Source organism: Schistocerca gregaria, chromosome X (genome assembly GCF_023897955.1).
Source record: "Schistocerca gregaria isolate iqSchGreg1 chromosome X, iqSchGreg1.2, whole genome shotgun sequence".
In the NCBI taxonomy this organism is placed as follows: Eukaryota; Metazoa; Arthropoda; class Insecta; order Orthoptera; family Acrididae; genus Schistocerca; species Schistocerca gregaria.
In genome coordinates, this window is record NC_064931.1 from 38,372,486 (window position 1) to 38,393,129 (window position 20,644).

At 38.1% G+C, this 20,644-nt stretch overlaps 1 protein-coding gene across 2 annotated transcripts in view; it reads left to right on the plus strand.

The window, feature by feature from the left end:
- The window catches only part of LOC126298809 (succinate-semialdehyde dehydrogenase, mitochondrial), a 205,110-nt gene extending 192,853 nt beyond the window's left edge, over window positions 1-12,257 (plus strand). For both annotated transcript variants that reach the window (XM_049990273.1, XM_049990274.1), the window contains exon 9: window positions 9,151-12,257. In XM_049990273.1, coding sequence (XP_049846230.1) covers window positions 9,151-9,415 — 265 coding nt within the window. In that variant the 3' untranslated portion in view covers window positions 9,416-12,257. The remainder of the gene's footprint in view (window positions 1-9,150) is intronic.
- Window positions 12,258-20,644: the final 8,387 nt, after the last annotated feature.

Below are 20,644 nucleotides of genomic sequence, written 5' to 3' on the forward strand. Positions count from 1 at the left end.
AGTTCTACCATATAGTTGTAAACGAGTTGCCAGATATCTTGCTATTTGATATATTGTGGAATTAATAGCACCAACAGTTGCTCACTGAGGAAGATCAGATTTATGAATAATGGGTAGGCCATTAATGCTGGGCTACATTTATTGTCTTTAATAAGGCCTTTCTATCCTCTTCTTGAATCATAGAACATGACTTGATCAGAGTATGTGTTATCTTCAGCATGCTATCTGTAGGGTCTTCCTCAAGTGTTTTGTACTTTTCTGAAGTTAAAAGACCCAAAATTTTCCTTTTATAATCCTCTTTAGTTGTAACAAAGTAGTGTTGCTTTTGTCAGCAGGAAGAACCACTCTCTCTTCATCTGCATGTAAATTTTTGAGAGCCTTTTACCTTTTGTTGAATTACTTTTCAAAGGTTTACTGTGGCACAGTATTCTGGTGGTTTCGATTTGAATTGCATTGATTGTTAAATTTTATCTCTGACAGGGATTCTCTCTACTAATCATGTATAATCTAAAATACACTCATTGTACTCTCAGAGATCTGGGTTGTTAGTCTAGAAGACTCAGCATTGCCAGGAATGTCCAGCACAGCTCTGGATGAAACCTTAGGAACCTAAAAGTTACTCTGATCGTAGTCTTTCAACACAGAAGACTCACCAGCAACTATGACATAAGGCCGTGAAAGCCTTCATTGTATGATACGTAGAAGGCGTCCCTGTCTCCATGCACCTGTTTGTTGTTGCACTTGATCCTTTGCTCTTTTGATGTCTGCAACAATGGTGTTGCTGCTTACCTTTGAACTTTCCAACTGTGTAATGCTTTGGAATAGCTGATGAACCACTTGTGTATTTTCTTTAGTGATGGAGATGTGCCACCAAATTAAGGAACTAGACAACTCTTAAGAAGGGCACTTTCTAAACCATCTTGATGAAATTGCTCATCTTTATGTACATCACTCTTTTGCAGTCAGTAGAATCAAGTTGATTAACTCAAACTTTTCATCCAATTTGTGGGAGGTGTGCAATAGTATGAGCTAAGGGACTGCATGTAGGGGTGAGGTACAGTGGGGGCTTCATATGTTCCATGACCACTGTGGTAACTGTGTGAAGGGTTAGAAGAATGTGCCATAAAATTGGGGTTCTGCCAAAACCGCGATAGGTCCAGCAAGCAGAAAGTGGAAGTGGAACAAGCCTTGGAACAAAAATCTATTGAGAGACATGAAAATGAATTACCATTTGGAATATTAGCTGTATGAACGTAGAAAGGGAGAATGGAAGGACTTGTTGATATGATGGAAAAACTTAAGTGTGGATGTATTAGGGACAATACAAAAAAGGTGGAGGCAGAATGTGTAAACTGAGAAATGGATTTGATCTATACTGGATAGGCAGTGAGGAAGATGACAAATATCGAGTGGGTATAGTTATGAAAGATGGACAGAAAGAGGAAGTAATTTGAATAACAGAGAGAATGATACAAACAAAACTATCATTGTATGGGAAAACAGTGATGATATTGTAAGCGCCCCCCCCCCCCCCCCCCCCTCAACGTGAGATGCATATCAGAGGGGGGAAAAAAAGAAGTTTCAAGAAGAATTACAGAATCGGATGACTGAACAAAACACAACTGTTATGGGAGATCTAAACGTACATGTTGATGTAGAGAGAGAAAGATATGAAAACGTGCTTTGAGGAAATGGCTGTGGAAAGAGAAGCAAGGAACATGAAAGATTATTGAACTTTTTGCAAAAGGAATGGGTAAAAGTTTGGAAATTCGTTGTTAGATAAGAAAGAAAACCATAAAGTAACATGGTAAAGGAGTGATTGGTCTGAAACTTGAGTAGTTGATTATGTTTTTGTAGATGATGGACTGACAAACATAACAGACATCAATTTAATGCCACCAGGGTCCTTAGATGGTGACCATCAGATGTTAGTAATGAATATCAGAGAACCGAAGGAGAGAAAAGGAGCAGAAAACCAAGAAAGACAATTAAGAACATGGAAGCCAAGTTCAGCAGAGGCGGCGGAAAAATATTATAGCAGAGTAAAAAACAAAAGCCCACTGATTGAGCTGCAAACTGTGGAGAAGTGGATGTGTTACTAAATAATTTGAAAGGAGGGAAGAATCCAGGGTTGGATTAACTAAGTTTGCAAACGATCAGAGCAACAAAAGAGATGGAGCTGCAGTGGCCGTGTAGAGTTGTAAGAGCTGTATGGAAGAAAGTGAGAACTCCAGAAGAGATGAAGAGGTAGTATAATTGTACCTGTCTTGAAGAAGGGAAGTCAAAAATATTTTTAAAGACTTTAGGGGCTTTATCCTCGTGTGCCATTGTGCAAAAATTTGACAATATCTCGGAGAAACAAATTTGGAGAACAATAGAAAAGTAACTGCAAGAACAGTATGGCTTCAGGCCAGAAAGATCGACAGTAGGTCTCATATTTACAGTGATAAAGATGCACAAACACAACTGTGCGTATGGGAGAGATCTGCTGATGGTCTTCTTGGATTTAGGGAAATCGTATGACACTGTACCCACAAGTAAAGTTTGGGAGGCACTAACAATGAAAGGAATAGAGAAGCAAACTGTACTGAGGATAAAAGAATTGCATCGGGATGTGGATTGTTGTAAGTGGGAAGAGAGAATGGGATGATTAACACAGAGCTATGGGCTGAGACAAGGAAATGCACAATCTCCATTGCTTATCATGGTGCTGATGAATGATATGATGACATAAGTGGCAAGAGAGATTGGGGACAGGATAACAGCAATGTTCTTTCTTGATTATTTAATGGTATAAGGGAAACAACAAGGAAGGAGAACAGAATTAATTTGATATTTGAGAAGAAGTTGTACAAGAATATGGCCTAAAATTTAATTCAAAGTAGTGTGGACTTGTGGCCACAATAATAAAGAAGGGTAACCTATAGTAAACATGGTGCTGGCTGGGAAGCAGCTGAAAATGATGGGTAGTTTCAAGCACTGGGGAGTATAGTACAGGAAAATTAAGAAATAGCGAAGAGTTCAGTGTATGTATAGGCCTTCTGAGAACTGTGAGATGAATGATGCGGAACAAAGAAGTCCTTTGAAGAGTAAGATGGTGGTGCACCAAACATAATATATACTATTTCTGTTGTACAGTGGAGAAATGTGTGTCATGAAGGGAAGGGGAAAAAAAATAAGGTGCATGAAAGCGACGTGAATGTTTTGAGTAGGTGTAACAAAAATTGTAAAGATGGATAATGAAGATTAGTTATAGAACACATGAGAAACCCCTACAAGAGAACATTGAGGTAAAAAGATTAAACAGTATGGGCATTTGAGGAGAGTGAAGTACATGATGTTCAGGAAGATACATGAGATGAATATAGAGGGCACAGTACCAAAGGGAAGGCCAAGGGTTAAGAGGATAAAAGGACTGGAAGAAAGCACCCAGAAGAGAGAAGACTGGGCCAGAGTACTGACAGGCAGAGGTAGGAAAACCAGAAAAGAAGGAGAAGCTTGTGTTCAAAGCAGGACAATGACTTCTCCCAGTCCCCTAGATTCAGTGCCATAACCTAGTGAAATTTATTCTGCCTGTGTGCGTGCGAACAACCCCCCCCCCCCCCCCCCCCCCACACACACACCTAAAGCTGCCTGCATATGTACAATAAAGGAGGCAACAACAAGACTTCACTCAGAAGTTGATGAGGTGTTGTTGCATGCCCTCGTATGAGTGGAACTACAAATCTTATTGTAAGAGAATTGCCCTACAGGAAGTAAGAGAGGACTGTTAAAATTCTACCAGCCAATAGAGGCTGTGTAATGACAGTCATACTGTGAGGAGACATTTTCATTCCACAGCATTAGTTTAGCATTATCACAGAATAGTGAAACATGTAATTACATTAAGTAAAAAATAATTAAATGGTGGTGGTGGTGGTGGTGGTGGTGGTGGTGGTGGTGGTGTGACTGTATCATGATGTTATTTCAAATTGCTGTTAATAAGTATAAAATGGCGGATATTATGAACACCTTTTATGGTTAGTAACCACCCCAACATTTGCTTGGAATCATTGTCAAATAGCCTACTCTCATCAGGATGGCTGAATCAGATAAGTCCTGAGGTTACTTTACAAAAACAGTATGTCTTGAATTATAATCACTTTATTAACAAGCAGAGGTAATGTGCCAAGAGTAGAGATTTCGGCTAAGATGTAAAACTATGTGGTGTATTAGACCAAGTTCATCATAGATTATAACCATCAATCATTATTAATTAATCTATGCTGGTTATAATGTAAGCCCACACTTTATATTCTGCAAAGTTACAACTTTGTGTCAAACTTGGACTAAACTTCTGACACCATCCTTTTATGGACAGTACTCTTCAGAGTACAAACTTGGCACACATGTTTTCGAATTGTCACATATAACTAGAAACCGGAAAATGTGGCGTCAATTTTTGGCAAAATTCTCATCTTTTTTAAATTTTTGTTTGTAAATGGTTAGATGCACTAATATAAAATGTTGTCATGCTACACGATTGAAGACGAACAAAGCCTTCTTAAAAATTGACTTTAAAAAGTGCTGACTGGGAACTTTTTGGCGGGACTGTTTGCTTTTGCAAAAACTACAATACATTTTTGTTGCAAAAGTCCTTTGTTTTTGACATTTGCCAGTATTTAAGCTTTCAAGAATGATTGTTCTGTTGAAAAGTAGCAGCATTTTCCCGCCAGTGAAATGAATGCATCACTGAATAAGGTATTTTAGGACGTTGCTTGGCTTTTTCTGCCCCATTTTATGATTACAAATCTGTAACTATGAATTTTGACCATTCATGGGCATTCATAGCTGAGCAGTCCACATTTAACAATGCTACAGATTGAACTGACAAGCGTAGAAGTAGAACCGAATGTACAGTAACTCTATTTTTACGTTAGGGTAACGATTTTGGCATAGTTGGAAATGACCTGTAGATTAAAACTGAAGAAACTGCAAAAAGGTGGGAATTTAAGGAGATGGGACCTGGATAAACTGAAAGAACCAGAGGTTGTACAAAGTTTTAGGGAGAGCATAAGGGAGCAATTGACAGGAATGGGGGAAAGAAATACAGTAGAAGAAGAATGGGTAACTTTGAGGGATGAAGTAGTGAAGGCAGCAGAGGATCAAGTAGGTAAAAAGACGGGGGCTAGTAGAAATCCTTGGGTAACAGAAGAAATATTGAATTTAATTGATGAAAGGAGAAAATATAAAAATGCAGTAAATGAAGCAGGCAAAAAGGAATACAAACATCTCAAAAATGAGATCGACAGGAAGTGTAAAATGGCCAAGCAGGGATGGCTAGAAGACAAATGTAAGGATGTAGAGGCTTATCTCACTAGGGGTAAGATAGACACTGCCTACAAGAAAATTAAAGAGACCTTTGGAGATAAGAGAACCACTGGTATGAACATCAAGAGCTCAGATGGAAGCCCAGTTCTAAGCAAAGAAGGGAAAGCAGAAAGGTGGAAGGAGTATATAGAGGGTCTATACAAGGGCGATGTACTTGAGGACAATATTATGGAAATGGAAGAGGATGTAGATGAAGATGAAATGGGAGATCTGATACTACGTAAGGAGTTTGACAGAGCACTGAAAGACCAGAGTCGAAACAAGGCCCCCGGTGTAGACGACATTCCATTGGAACTACTGTCGGCTTTGGTAGAGCCAGTCCTGACAAAACTCTACCATCTGGTGAGCAAGATGTATGAAACAGGTGAAATACCCTCAGACTTCAAGAAGAATATAATAGTTCCAATCCCAAAGAAAGCAGGTATTGACAGATGTGAAAATTACTGAAATATCAGTTTAATAAGTCACAGCTGCAAAATACTAACGCGAATTCTTTACAGACGAATGGAAAAATTGGTAGAAGCTGACCTCGGGGAGATCAGTTTGGATTCCGTAGAAATATTGGAACACGAGAGGCAATACTGACCCTACGACTTATTTTAGAAGCTAGATTAAGGAAAGGCAAACCTACGTTTCTAGCATTTGTAGACTTGGAGAAAGCTTTTGACAATATTGACTGGAATACTCTCTTTCAAATTCTGAAGGTGGCAGGGGTAAAACACAGGGAGCGAAACGCTATTTACAATTTGTACAGAAACCAGATGGCAGGTATAAGAGTCGAGCGGCATGAAAGGAAGCAGCGGTAGCGAAGGGAGTGAGACATGGGTGTAGTCTCTCGCCGATGTTATTTAATCTGTATATTGAGCAAGCAGTGAAGGAAACAAAAGAAAAATTTGGAGTAGGCATTAAAATCCATGGATAAGAAATAAAAACTTTGAGGTTCGCCGATCACATTGTAATTCTGTCCGAGACAGCAAAGGACTTGGAAGAGCAGTTGAACGGAATGGACAGTGTCTTGAAAGGAGGATATAAGATGAACATCAACAAAAGCAAAACGCGGATAATGGAATGTAGTCGAATTAAGTCAAGTGATGCTGAGGAAACTTGATTAGGAAATGAGACACTTAAACTAGTAAATGAGTTTTGCTATTTGGGGAGCAAAATAACTGATGATGGTCGAAGTAGAGAGGATATAAAAGGTAGACTGGCAATTGCAAGGAAACAGTCTGTGAAGAAGAGAAATTTGTTAACATCGAGTATAGATTTAAGTGTCAGGAAGTCGTTTATGAAAGTATTAGTATGGAGTGTAGCCATGTATGGAAGTGAAACATGGACGATAAATAGTTTGGACAAGAAGAGAATAAAAGCCTTTGAAATATGGTGCTACAGAAGAATGCTTAAGATTAGATGGGTAGATCACATAACTAATGAGGAAGTATTGAATAGGATTGGGGAGAAGAGAAGTTTGTGGCACGACTTGACCAGAAGAAGGGATCGGTTGGTAGGACATGTTCTGAGGCATCAAGGGATCACCAATTTAGTATTGGAGGGCAGCGTCGAGGGTAAAAATCGTAGAGGGAGACCAAGAGATGAATACACTAAGCAGTCTGAGAAGGATGTAGGTTGCAGTAGGTACTGGGAGATGAAGAAGCTTGCACAGGATAGAGTAGCATGGAGAGCTGCATCAAACCAGTCTCAGGACTGAAGACCCCAACAACAACATGAATTTTGACCATTCATGGGCATTCATAGCTGAGCGATCCACATTTAACAATGCTACAGATTGAACTGACAAGCATAGAAGTAGAACCGAATGTACAGTAACTCTATTCTTACGTTAGGGTAAGGATTTTGGCACAGTTGGAAAAAGTTCACTTTGTTTTCCAGTCACCATAGTGCAGAATGCGGGTAGTGTAGGCACAGTCTAACATAATATGTTAGACTGTGGTGTAGGTATGATAGCAGATAGCAGCGAGCGTAACCAAACTAGAGTTGTGGCCACCAGATGGTGGAGGAGCGGTGCAGGTAAACAAGCGCCGCCTTCCTTAAGCAGGGCTGCAGCCTACAGCAGAGCTGACGCACACACCGTTTACATGGGGATCCCAAAATTGGATTTCTAAACTGATTTTGCAATACTGCTAGTATAGACAGAGTGACTTTTTGCACAGTGAAGGATGAGTAGAAATATGAGACTGAAGCTATTTACATCTTGTCTAATTGAAGAGAAATAGCGATTGTGCTGACTAAATCATAAATTGCATCGGTTTTCCAGGTGCCAGATTTAACTGGGCCAGCAAAACCTCTTCAGATCTTAACATCTAAACATGACAGCAACACACTCTTTCTGAAATTCGGTTCTCGTTTTTTGGAAGATGTGTCGCATGTAAACGTACGGTAGTGATATTGTTACAAGGATCGCCGATGTCTTCTGGTATTGTAAGGATGGTTATTGAAATCTGCGATGGACATGGATTAAATGATGACTAACTGAAACCCTCAGCTGCCGACAAGTGTTGTTGATATACCTCAATGTGGACAGCTGAAAATGTGTACACCGACCGGGACTCGAAACCGGGATCTCCTGTTTACATGGCAGACGCTCTATCCATCTGAGACACCGAGGACACAGATGAATAGTGCGACTGCAGGGACTTATCCCTTGCATGCTTCCCGTGAGACTCACATTCCCAACTGTCCACAATTCTGCATATGTAATGTAACACATAAACATTTGCCCATTCACTAATTGCAGCTTTTCCCTGGAATGAATGATGACTAACTGAGGGTTTCAGTTAATCATAATTCATTCCAGGGAAAATCTGCACGGTCATCAACAGCATTCTGTTCTTTTGAGAACAGTTACTGTCTTCATAAAGGACATGGATTAGTCGCTTCACTTATTTCAGTATAAGTAAGGAAAACAGTGAGTAACACACAGCACAAGGATTCGGGGACGGCTGCTGCACAATTGCTTTTGAGGGTAGCAGAGTATTGTTAACGACGTAGTTCAGGTCCAACCTCTAGCTGTATTTGATGTGAGCACAGTTCAAGACATCTTTTGAGTTTTAGCTAACAAAGTAGCGCGTTTTTGTGTTGTAAAACGGTACGTCCCACGACTGAGTACTGCTACGTTGCATTACGTGGTGTGTATCTTAGATAGACCAACTGTCCACAGTTGCATGGCGCCAGATCATTGAGTGCATTAACAACTATGTTGCATTCATACACCCTTTATTTTGCAAACAGATTCTTACACACATTATCTTTCCAAATTGGGCTTCGCCAGATGATTTACTATACCAGTAACTGAAAATTGGTTGACTTTTTGATATTTATATGCAGAAAATTAATCTATTTCAAACTCTCTCTGATAAAATAGATCATCTGGACACAGTTTGCAATGAAAAAGTGCCTGTTATGTAATTTCGAGTATTCGTATTTTGAGGCTGAATTCACGTCTGTTTCGCTTTTACCGTAAAGTGTGAATTTTTCTGGTCCCTACATATAACCAACTCTGTATATGCCATCAGGAGTTAAAAACTTCAGCTATAGCATTAACAAATGTATATAGGCATCAAAATATAGGGTGCTAGTGAATGAGACTCAAGATTCTGGAATATTTGTTCATGTCTCCATAACTTCAGAATTTTATTAAAGTACGTTGGTATTTTCCTCCTCATCCTCCTCCTCCTCCTCCTCATCATCATCATCATCATCATGTTCGTTAAGTTGGAGGCATATATGAGACACATGAAATTATTTTTCTAATCTCTATTTCAGATTCAAAAGTGAGGAAGAAGCCTTGGACATAGCTAATAACACAAATTCAGGACTGGCAGGATACTTTTACAGTAGTAACATGGCCCAGGTACGAAGAGTAGCAAAACAGCTGTGTGTTGGTATGGTTGGAATAAATGAGGGCATTATTTCAACAGCTGAAGCTCCATTTGGAGGTGTCAAAGAATCTGGAATTGGTCGGGAAGGTTCTCATCACGGTATTGATGAATATACTTTCATAAAATATCTGTGTGTGGGTAATCTGTGAAATATTTTCCCTGTTTTTCTGAAAGAATTAATTTTTTCATTACCATTATCATGTGTTGCCTGGAAAAACGAAAAAATGATATGAGAAAATTGTAAAAATAAGGAAATATTTTATTAATAACTATGAGCCTTCTGCTTAAATTGTATGTGTTGTTGTTGTTGTTGTTATTATTATTATTATTATTATTATTATTATTATTATCACTTGCCCAAGGTGTTACCTGTGCCAAATAAATTTAAAATACATCCACTGTTAAAGAGTGACATTATATAAAAAGCTGCTGTTGTAAACAATTTTGTTTTTGTAAATGAGTTAATTTGTGTTGTACAGCAAAGCCAACTGTAGACTTGGTCATTACAGATAAATGCAACAACTTGAAGTATCGCAGAGAGAGAGAGTTAGAGAGAGAGAGAGAGAGAGAGAGAGAGAGAGAGAGAGAGAGAGAGGGGGGGGGTGCTAATTGGAAGAGGGTAATTGAAATATTGTGACATTATTTTGTATAAAATATGAAATAGAGGAATGGTGGTGGGAGGATGAATTTCTCACCCAAAAGGTAAAAGAAGACTAAAAGCACTAAATTTTCATCTTATGTAAGTAATTTACATAATGTTGCTGTGTTTTTCATACTGTGAACAGTAAAATGCTATACCAACTGTGTAAAATTTTAGTTTTTGTCACACAAAGCTGGATATTGTGAGAATGAAGGAGCACACAGAAAAATTAATTTGCAATGAAATTCTGTTTTAGACAATGTCTGAATAAGCTTATGACCAAACAGAACTTTTACACTAAATGAAATTGATGAATTAGAAACAGTAGTTGATTACTTTCGATACAATATGCTTTTGCACATTATGTTGTGAATTGGTGCTAACAAATCAATAGTATGAAGTTTTATTGGAGTTAATGACTAATTGTTGTGCTTTCCCTATATATTCAATTTGCAGGAAAAATATTTTAGTAGTCTCATACAACTCCAGTATCTTGCAGATTGAATTTCAGGAGAATTAGTCTTGTAAATAATGTTTTTGTTATTGTAGTATAGGTGCAGGCTTTTGCTATTGTTATGTTAGATTGAAAACAGTAAATCAGGTTAAAAATGTGTGCGACTATTAATGTGTGACATAATTATTTAACAGCCAGTGAAATATAAAATTCAGCAATGTCAAATGCCATGTACCCAACCAAATTATCATTATTGTAGTAGTAGTAGTAGTAGTAGTAGTTGTTGTTGTTGTTGTTGTTGTTGTTGTTGTACACTGCTGCATGGGAAGAAATCCTGGTGAATACAGGTGATGAAGATTTTCACATTGCAACAGAAAATAGTTCCACAGCTATTTCCAATGGAACATTGTGAACAGCAGAGGAGAAATTTAAATTTGTGTACTTGTGGGCACGCACCAATCTGGCTGGAATCACAGTTAACTTTGCAGTGTAATAATCGTTAATCTTCATATTCAGTTCTTGTTTTGGGAAGTAAGGTATTGTTTCATATGCAGTATGGTCCAGAACCCATCACTCTTCCATAGCTCAAGTAATCACTTTAACGTAAATGATGCATATTGATTTAGCCAGTATGTAAATTTTTAATTACTATCTTTTGTTAACTTGTTCCTGGTGACAGATTTAGAAATATTAATTAGAAATGAGTGATTTGCAATCATAATTTTGTGAAGTGTTAGTTTAGTAAACAGAATAACTACTTTGTCATAAACAGCTGACAGGAACAGGACTCATACAAATAACTGGATAAACTTCATAACCAATAATGGCGACCACTGAATGTTACATTTTTTTAGAAAATAAATAAGCTCATTACTTTGCAGATTTGTACTGTAGCACCCATACATACGTATATTACATCTCAGTTTGGCACTTCATAATGTTTATACTTAGCTAATTTTCATGTTTTGTTGGTTAACAAGCAAACTTTTTTGTAACTTCTTGTAAAATAATTGAATGTGCTACGCAAACTATTTTAGTCTTAGATTTGTAGCAGTCTGTATTTCATTTTGGGTTTTTACATAGTAACATAGGTTTCTGCTTTTAAAAAAAGTGGGCTTTGCCCATTTATTGTGTATTTGTATACCTTCCTGGTTGCAAAATAATGAAAAACGCAGTTATCGGGCAAATCAAAGTCTTGTGTGCAGTGTGTGCCAATTTATATGGATCTTATGATTCATTTGTTCTTTTTTAAACTAACTAGTTCTTTTATTGTGTATCAGCTTCCAGTTGCTATTTTGTTTTAACTTTAAAACAATCTGGTTTGTTAATCTCAAATGTAAATGCCATGGGTATTACATTTTATTACTGTACATTCCACTTTTGGAGAAACTATTTGTAAAATATTAATTACCCAGTTGAGATGTTTCTTATGCGCAGTTCATGTAATTTGTGCAGCCGTCTTCCACAACAGTCTTCCATAAACAATGTCTTCCATATCTGTGATACATAGTATCATGTGTAAGTTTAGTACATAAATGTGATAGTATATATAGCAAACCATATTTTAGTGAGCTTTAAATAGACAAAGTGTATATTTTTAGTTCATATTGTAGTATTATATATGTTTGTGTAAGTACAACAATGGCTCAAAATGATGAACTGTAGTACTATTGAATAGTCATCCTCAAAGAAACAATTGACTGAATCATTTATCATCCTAGCACACAACCTATTTGTAACTCCCCCCTCAAAAAGACAATAACATTGCATTGAATAATAGAGCAGCTTATTGAGAAAATAATGAATACAGTATGTTGCATTATATGTGTATGTTGTTTTTATAGATGCTGATATAATGCACAGCATTACAGAGCAGTAAAGAAATTTTAAATTTTCAGTTCTCTGCATTTATTTTATTTCAGATGTTGCCTAAACTCTCCCTGTTACACTATATTCAAAGGTGGTTCAAATGGCTCTGAGCACTATGGGACTTAACATCTGTGCTCATCAGTCCCCTAGAACTTAGAACTACTTAAACCTATCTAACCTAAGGACATCACACACATCCGTGCACAAGGCAAGATTCGAACCTGCGACCATTTCGGCCACACCGGCCGGCTATTCAAAGATGCATCTGAACAAGTGTTTGTGACTTCGTGACCTAATTGTCACAATAAGCTTCTGTTTGTACCTGTAGTTGAAAGCGTGTTTACTTTTGAAACTTATTAATAGCCTTGAAACTGTCATGTTGGGACTAGAATTTTGATCCTTGATTTTCATGGGCAAAGTTTTACCAAGTTAGTTGTCCAGGCACACCTCGTGCCTGTCTGAAAGATTCAACATGCCTTATTTGTACTTTTTATAATTATTCAAATAGATCAGAAAAACCAAGGATGTGGGCAAAACTCGGTTTAGACTCTACTTAGTGGAGTTACTCTATATTGGTTTGACTGCTCTAGTGTCTTGGCAAGGATATGTGCATTTTTAGTATCTTCAAGGGTTATATGCATAGAGGGCAACATGAGTTTCATGGTATTCTGTAACTGTTATACATGTATTCGTTTTCATTGCACCAGCACCTGCCTGACACGAGTCATTCCCATTTCATTTTCAGTGAGAGATATAACTTAAAATCGATGAATCTATCAATGTTTCCTTATTATCTGAAAGTGATTTGGATTCCCCACTGCATTCTCCAGCCGCAGCTTGCTCCCACGCAAGGCACTGCTGAAGCAAGCATGTCATGTGAAGACATACTGACAAGAGACTGCCTAATCTTTGAGACCTTTATTTATGAGCCATGGAACACTACAGTTGTGACCTTGCCTATAGTACATTGTGATTTGGATTGCTCCCCAGACTGTTGTATGCTTTTTGGATAACTTTGCTACACTCTGTACACCCCACATGGGGATGTAGTAAGGATTGGAAATTGATATGGGCTTGTATAAGGTTCTTAAGTTTAGAAAAGAAATGTTATTGGGTTATTTGCTCTTTAAGATTACACAGTGAGGATTGTCAGGGGCATAAGAGAAGATAACTGCAGCAGCCCCAGAGCCATCTTGAAGGACAAGGGAAATGCAAAGGTAAAGAAAATGAAAATAACCCATTTAGTGTCTGCTCTAGCTCTAGGTGGCACCTCAGAACAGGATTGGGGGGGGGGGGGGGTAGGAGAAGAGAGATTTTTCGGTTGTGGCTCCGAGAACCCTCAATCTTACAAGTTAGGTTATCCTGCAGCATGATTTGGTTGGTAGGCGAGCATTTTGTGGATGATGATTCGGCCTATTCTGATGTGAAGTGGTTGGTTGTTGTCACATCAGTAGGAAGGTCTTTGTAGAATACAAATAATAAAAACTTTTTCAAGTTTGTGGCTGGGGGCACTTTGTACATCTCCTCCCCTCTCCCTAAACGAATTCATTATGTGTGAATTCAACAATCTCAATGGGGTACTTAAATTTAGGGTTACAATATTTTAATTTAATTCACAAATAAAATCTAGGAATGTGAGTAAATTTGTTCCATCACTGTGTGGTGACTACAGTCTTCACAGAAAAGTGAGGGCTGCAGCTTTACAAAGGTAGCCAAAGCTAGTTTCAGATACAGTTTTCAAGGAATACAACCAGCTGAAACATTCCTATAACAAGGATGAGGACATAACATAAAACTAACTAATACATGTTTAGAGGTCAGTTTTTAAGATGAGTAAAGGAAGTGAATGATTGATTTACAGCATTACTAGAGGAAGTATTGGACCCAGTGTGTTTAGCAATAGGATAGGGGCCACATGACATTGAAAGCCTTCCTTGTCAGACTGCAGTCAGTTTTTTTAAGATTACATGGTTGCGCAGTGTCCAACATCCTTACAGCGACCAGAAAACCTCCGGGGTGGCACCATTTTGTTGTCAGCCTGATAGGGCAACTCAAAATCACTAAACAGAATTTCGAAACACAAGTTTGTTTTAACTGTAATCAGGGAGGATGGAAGCATTGTAAGTCAACTTTATTTCAGATTTGTTAGCATCACCAATTATGTCCTCTAAGTACCATTGTGACTATTTAATTGAGCAAAGGAAGGTTGCAAAATTGGAAATCAACAAAGCAACTAATTAAGTCTTTCTGAGCATAAACCAGAATGACCAATGAAATGAAATAGATTTAGCTAACGAAAGTATAAAATGACAACTACAAAATATGACACTTCCCATTGCATTAATGCTTCTTATAAACGAATAATAAACACTTGAAGACTGACTCCTTGGATCCAAATTTATATATCACAACAGCAAGGTAATTTAAGTTCAGTTAAAGTGAATAGAAAGTTTGTAAAAATAACTGACAACAATAAAACGTCAAATGAACAGACAAGCACAATAAGACTGTTGTTTAGAACAAATAAAAAATAATGGTTTAATTAAAGAAAACAATCCTAGTTGAGATTACAAAATTACAGTTCATGACAGTAGAAACAGAAAAGCCATCATTAATTTTTGTTGATCACCATGGTACAGTCCACTGGCCAGATCATGTAATCAGTTGGAGTGGCTGTATGCATTTTATTATATAACACGCATGTGAAATAGCAGTGTACAGTCACACTAGATTTCGGAATAGCAAGCTGGGTGGAAGTCACTGTGGCGACAGATATCACGGTGGTGGAGTGATGCAATATGGTCAGCAGGCTTCAATCTTCTAGTTACGTGCTTCAGTTGACTGAAACTTATTTAAGGCGGCAACTTCTCAAACTCGAAAGTGGAACGCATTTTGTGACCGTAAACGACCTAAACTGGTCAGAGTCCTGTTGTTTCATGTAGTCTGGCATACAATGGAATTGCATATGGTAACAGATTATTCCAGTCAGAGTGCAAGCTGTTCTCATAATAAGACAATATTTTAAATAACAAGTTACGAACACATTCAAACCTGTCTCTATTCAATGGTGAAGTGGTGTAGTTCTCCTCGACTTGTACCATAGGATTAGACACAAAGTTTGTGCCTAGATCTGTTATAATGGCCTCTGGACTCCCATATGTTAGTACTGAATGGGTGATGAACGCTTTTGCAACTGTCTCAGAAGTTAAGTATTCAATCCGTTTTATAATATAGCGAGAGAAATGGTTAATGGCAGATAAAATATATCTCTTATTTTGGGCCATTATGGAAAATGGTCCTACGACAACAGAGTGCTGCAATTTCAGATTTTAAAAGGCCACGCTGCTTCAGAGGGTGTCTGAAGAGGTATATTTGGTCTTCATATTTCTGCTTTTGGCACAAGGAGACAATTTTGAATGTAATCTGCTACATCTTTCTTTTGTTGTTGCCACTAATAGTAATAGCCTGCTATGCACACTGGCGAGGCATTTTTCCCATTATGACATGCCTTATGCTATCGTGGCATTGTAGTAGTATGCACTTGCAGATAGTCTTTGGAATCCATTCTCCGAGACATGTTTTCTTATATAAAATGTCATCTCTTGTAATAAAATCCAGTAAGGTAGTGCATTTTTTAAACTCTGTTTCAGAATCTTGTGCCTTTTTCAATTATTCAATAAGCAAGTTGTCTACTTGCAGGATCTTAATTTTCCTACTCAAAGCATCTGCATTCTAATTAAACTTCCCAGGCTTTTGTTTGACTATGTAGTTATGTTCACTGAGTTTTAAGGCCCATCTTTTCAACTCAAAAGTCATTGTAAAGCCACTTGATCTGCAATTACTAGGTATTGTCATCCATGTAGGTAACAGTGAAAGTAATGAGAGCCAAAACGAAGTGCCAGAAGTTATTTTACTGTGGCGCTGTAGTTTTGCTAAGCTTCACTCACCTAAAGTGATGCATAATCATTTTTTCCCCATCTTGTATTTGACTCGGAATACAGTTGACAGTGACACTGTTGGCATCACATGATAGAATAAGTAGTAGGGTAAATTCTGCATAAGCCAAAGTGGATGAACTAAGAATTTCTTTCAGTTTTAACATAGCACTCACAGTCCGCTGTCCAGACAAAAGAAATTCCTTTATTCAGCAATTTTGTGAGAGATTTCAGGGTGGCTGCCTATTTCCCCACAAAATCACAATAGCAATTTGTTAATGTGAGAAATGATTGCAATTTTTTATGTTCCTCAGCACTAGAAAATTGTTCACTGTGCCCGTTAATTGCGATCTGGTATTACATCTTCTGCAGAAATTATATGACCTAGATAGTGCACTTGTGATTGCACGAAACTACGTTCATCTAATTTCAAATTTACATTAGCGTCACTAACATTAGTTAGTACATTTCTTAGATACTCTGCATGTTCCCTCATCCTGCTCGAAAAGACAGTTATACCGTTTAAATATACTATACACGTGGTCAGCTTTAAATGTCATGAAAGTAAATCAGCATTTTGCTGAACTGTAGCAGGGGCACTTCAGAGGCCAAAGGACGTCCTTAGATATTAGTAATGTGTCGCGGGCACAAGTAAAACTGTCTTTTTCCTGATTTTTCATAGCTATAAAAATTTAATAGTAACCAGAATGCATTTTTAAGGTGGGGAAATAGGTATTTGCCAAAGTGATCCAGAGTCTCATCAGTCCTTGGAAGGGGATAAGTAACTGATTTCATGACCTTATTGACTGCCCACCTGTCTACACAAATGCAGTAAGTGTTGTCTTCATTACTGGTTGTCTTGGGGACTACCACTATACGTGGCACCCTGGGACTGAAAGAATGTTGGATTAATTCTGCTTGTAGCAAATCCGAGTAATTTTTCTCTACTACAGGTTGTAAGTGATAGGGTATGTGTTATAGTTTCTGGACTAAACGCCTAGTATCACTAGTAGAAATCTCATGTTATGTTAGGGAACTTGCCAGAAGTTGCTTCTTTTTATTAAACAAATTCACGGACTTGGGGTATTGTACACTTATTTTCAAGTTTCTTTCAGTTTCTCCTTTTATAGGTGAGATAACTGAAGCAGAATTTATGTAAACTGTTCTTTCAGGCTGTTTATTTTCTTAGTATGCTGTTACCTCATCAGTATTTACGTTGTGGACTTCATCAAGCGTAACGATGGCTACATTAGATGTATTAGGCAAAGAGGCTCTTGATAGGTCATTTGATGATCAGGGTCCCAAGCAAGCCATCAACACATCAGCATTACAGAAGACAGTTGGGTCCCTTGCGAGGCAGTGTTCAGCAAACAATGGAGACTTTGCTACTATGGTTTATGGATTTATTTAAAGTGGATGGTCTTTTACCGGTAATACCTCTTACCCAGCACCGTATACCTACAGGTAACAATGTGCCAGTCTACAGAAAGCCATACTGCGTACTGAAGCGTCTCCAACACTTAACAGAGGTGTTCAAAGGCAGCTGTTGTCAGAAGTGAAAAAAAGAGCATACTGATAGTCCATGGGGCATAGCAGTGGTCATTGTATGGCCATCGTACCAAAGAAATAGCTGGGTAGTACAAACAAATACAGATTTTGCTGCAACTACAGATATCTCAATGCTAAGACAGTGACTGATGAATATCCAATCCCAAACATTATGGAAATGTTGGGTAACTTAGGACAGTGCCAGGACTTTACAACTACAGATCTAAGAAACAAATATCACCAGCTAGAGGTAATCCCAGAGAACAGAACAAAGACAGCTTTCATGGTACCATGGGGCCATTACCATTACTCAAAGACCCACCAACCAAATTCCAGATGTCATTAGATGGAATTCTATGTGGACTGAAGCCTATCATGCTATATGTGGATGATATCATTGTATTGTCAAAAGATATGCAGGAACATGTGAAATGTCAGAAGGTGTGTTCACTAGACTACAATCAGTGCTTCTGACACTTAGCACAGATAAATGTCATTTTGTGCAGGCGCAGGTGAACTACCTTGGACATGTGATTAGTGTGAAAGGTGTTCAAACCGATCCTTGTCTACCATAAGCAATCTGGAACTTCACAGTGCCACAGACCATGAAGCAACTACAATCATTTCTGGGCTTATGTAATTATTACCGTACAGTTGTAAAAAATTCATTGATCACACAACCGTTGAATCAGTTATTAAAGATGGCTGTGAAATTCCAGTGGTCAGCAGAATGTCAAATGGTGTTTGAAACATTGAAGACTGATCCAGTACTGATCTTTCCTGATTTTGAGAAGGAATTTATCCTTTCATGCAACACCAGCAATCACTGGTTTTATTCTGATCCAGAATTTTGTTGGAAAGGAACTTCCAGTAGTATATGCTACAAGACAGCTAAACAAACTGGGGCATACTTACTCCACCACAGAAAAAGAAATGCTAGTGGTTACATAACAGGTCACATATTTTCATTGCAATTTATATGGCTGGATATATAAGATGATTAATCACACATCGTTGAAATGGCTGTTAGGGCTGAAAGATCCTTCGAGTAGATTAGCAAGGTGGGCACTCAGTCAGTGAGTTTCATTACAACATTATTCATAAATCAAGTAGGAAACATACAGGTGTGGGTATGTTGAACATAAAGGTTGAAGTATTGAACACACTAAGGAAAAGTGTAATGGAGTGGCTGAGAGCACAGGCATCTGACAAAGACTGTCAGGCAATCTGATCACAACAACAATTTGTGACACATGATGGCTTACTCTGCAGAATGACTGAATGCAAACCACACGTAGTGGTTCCAGTAGCATTTAAGGATTTTGTGTTACAACAAGCACATGACCATATGTTGTCAGGTCATGGAGGATGCAGAATGCCAGGCAGACAAGTCTCAGAAAGATTCAGGTGGAAGACAAGCAAGTGTGATGTTGAGCAGTTCAGAGGCTAAAAGACTGTGCACAGAAGCCAGATCTTAGTCATCAGAAAATTCCTTTGCAAAGATTATCGGGTGTGTCTAAACGTTTTCAGATAATTGGGTTCTATATCCTGGGACTGTTCAGTAGAACATCCGCAGGAAATAAATACATACTGACAATTACAGGTCACTTTTCAAGGTTTATGGCAATGGTAGCCATCATGATATATTAACAGCTACTTAAATTTGGTGTGCCTGACATCTTAATTATGGATCAGGGTACACATTTTGCATCAGACTTGACGAAGCAATTATGTCCCGTACTTCAGATTCAGAAGTTACAAACAAACTCGTTCCATCCACAGACTAATGGCAGAACAGAGCAAGTGCATAGCACCATTTCTAAACTGTTAAGCTATTGCATAGATACATATCTCCAATAAGTAAGTTCTGCGTTTAATTCTAAAGTACATTTTCAAACTGGTCTTTCACCATTCAAAGTGGTGTATGGCAGGAAAATGCTGTCCCCTTTGATGTTGCGGTTCCTAAATTAGGACCTAACTGTGAATCAGTCAAAAGATTTGCGAAGGGGATCCGAGAGATGTGGCAGAAAGTGAAGCAAGACAACACTAAAGCCTTGGAATGACAAGAACAGTTGGGACAGCATGTAGAAAAGCTACTTCAATATCAAGTGTGTCATCGGATGTTCCTCACTAATCCTTATACACCTAAACGGAAGATGAAGTAGTTCTTGACTAAGTATCAGAGTCCTTACCAAGTCGCTGACATGACTTCATCAGTTAATGTTAAAGTGCAGTTCCTCATTAAAACATCTTCTGTCCATGTTGACAGAGTTCTGAGTCACTGCACAGAAAAACAACTAAGAAAATCAAGAAGCATTTACTCACAGATAAACATGATATACATACAGTACCTCATGCATTGAGGTCACACGACAATGAGTAATATTCGGCTTTTGTTATGTTATTTCTGGAGCTATGCAATATAAACCAAAAAAAATAAACCCTGTCTGAACACACCTCAGAGGGGCCTATGGTACCAACCAACCACAGTGTCATCCTCAGCTGAGAGGCATCACCAGATGCAGATATGGAGGGGCATATGGGCAGCACACCATGCTTTCTGCTGTTATCAGTTTTTGTGACCAGACTACTCAGTCAAGTAGCTCCTCAACTGGCCTCACAATGGCTAAGTACGCCTTGCTTGCCAACAGTGCTTGGCATACCCCAGTATTAACCTGGCATTTCCACTGCGGCAAGGCTGTTGGCATTCAATACATGTTTCATTTCCTATTCTTGTTCAAGTCTTATTATTATTAAATATTTATATTAGTTATGTGGGTTGTTATAGTCTATGTTTCAAATACAGGTTATTTCATAGTTGATTTGTTTTGTATACCCATTTTCAAGGGAGGGAGAGAATGTCGAAAGTTCTGGATGGGTTGATGATGTCCTGATATTGTTATATGTTACGAGGGAGGAATGACGCATACAG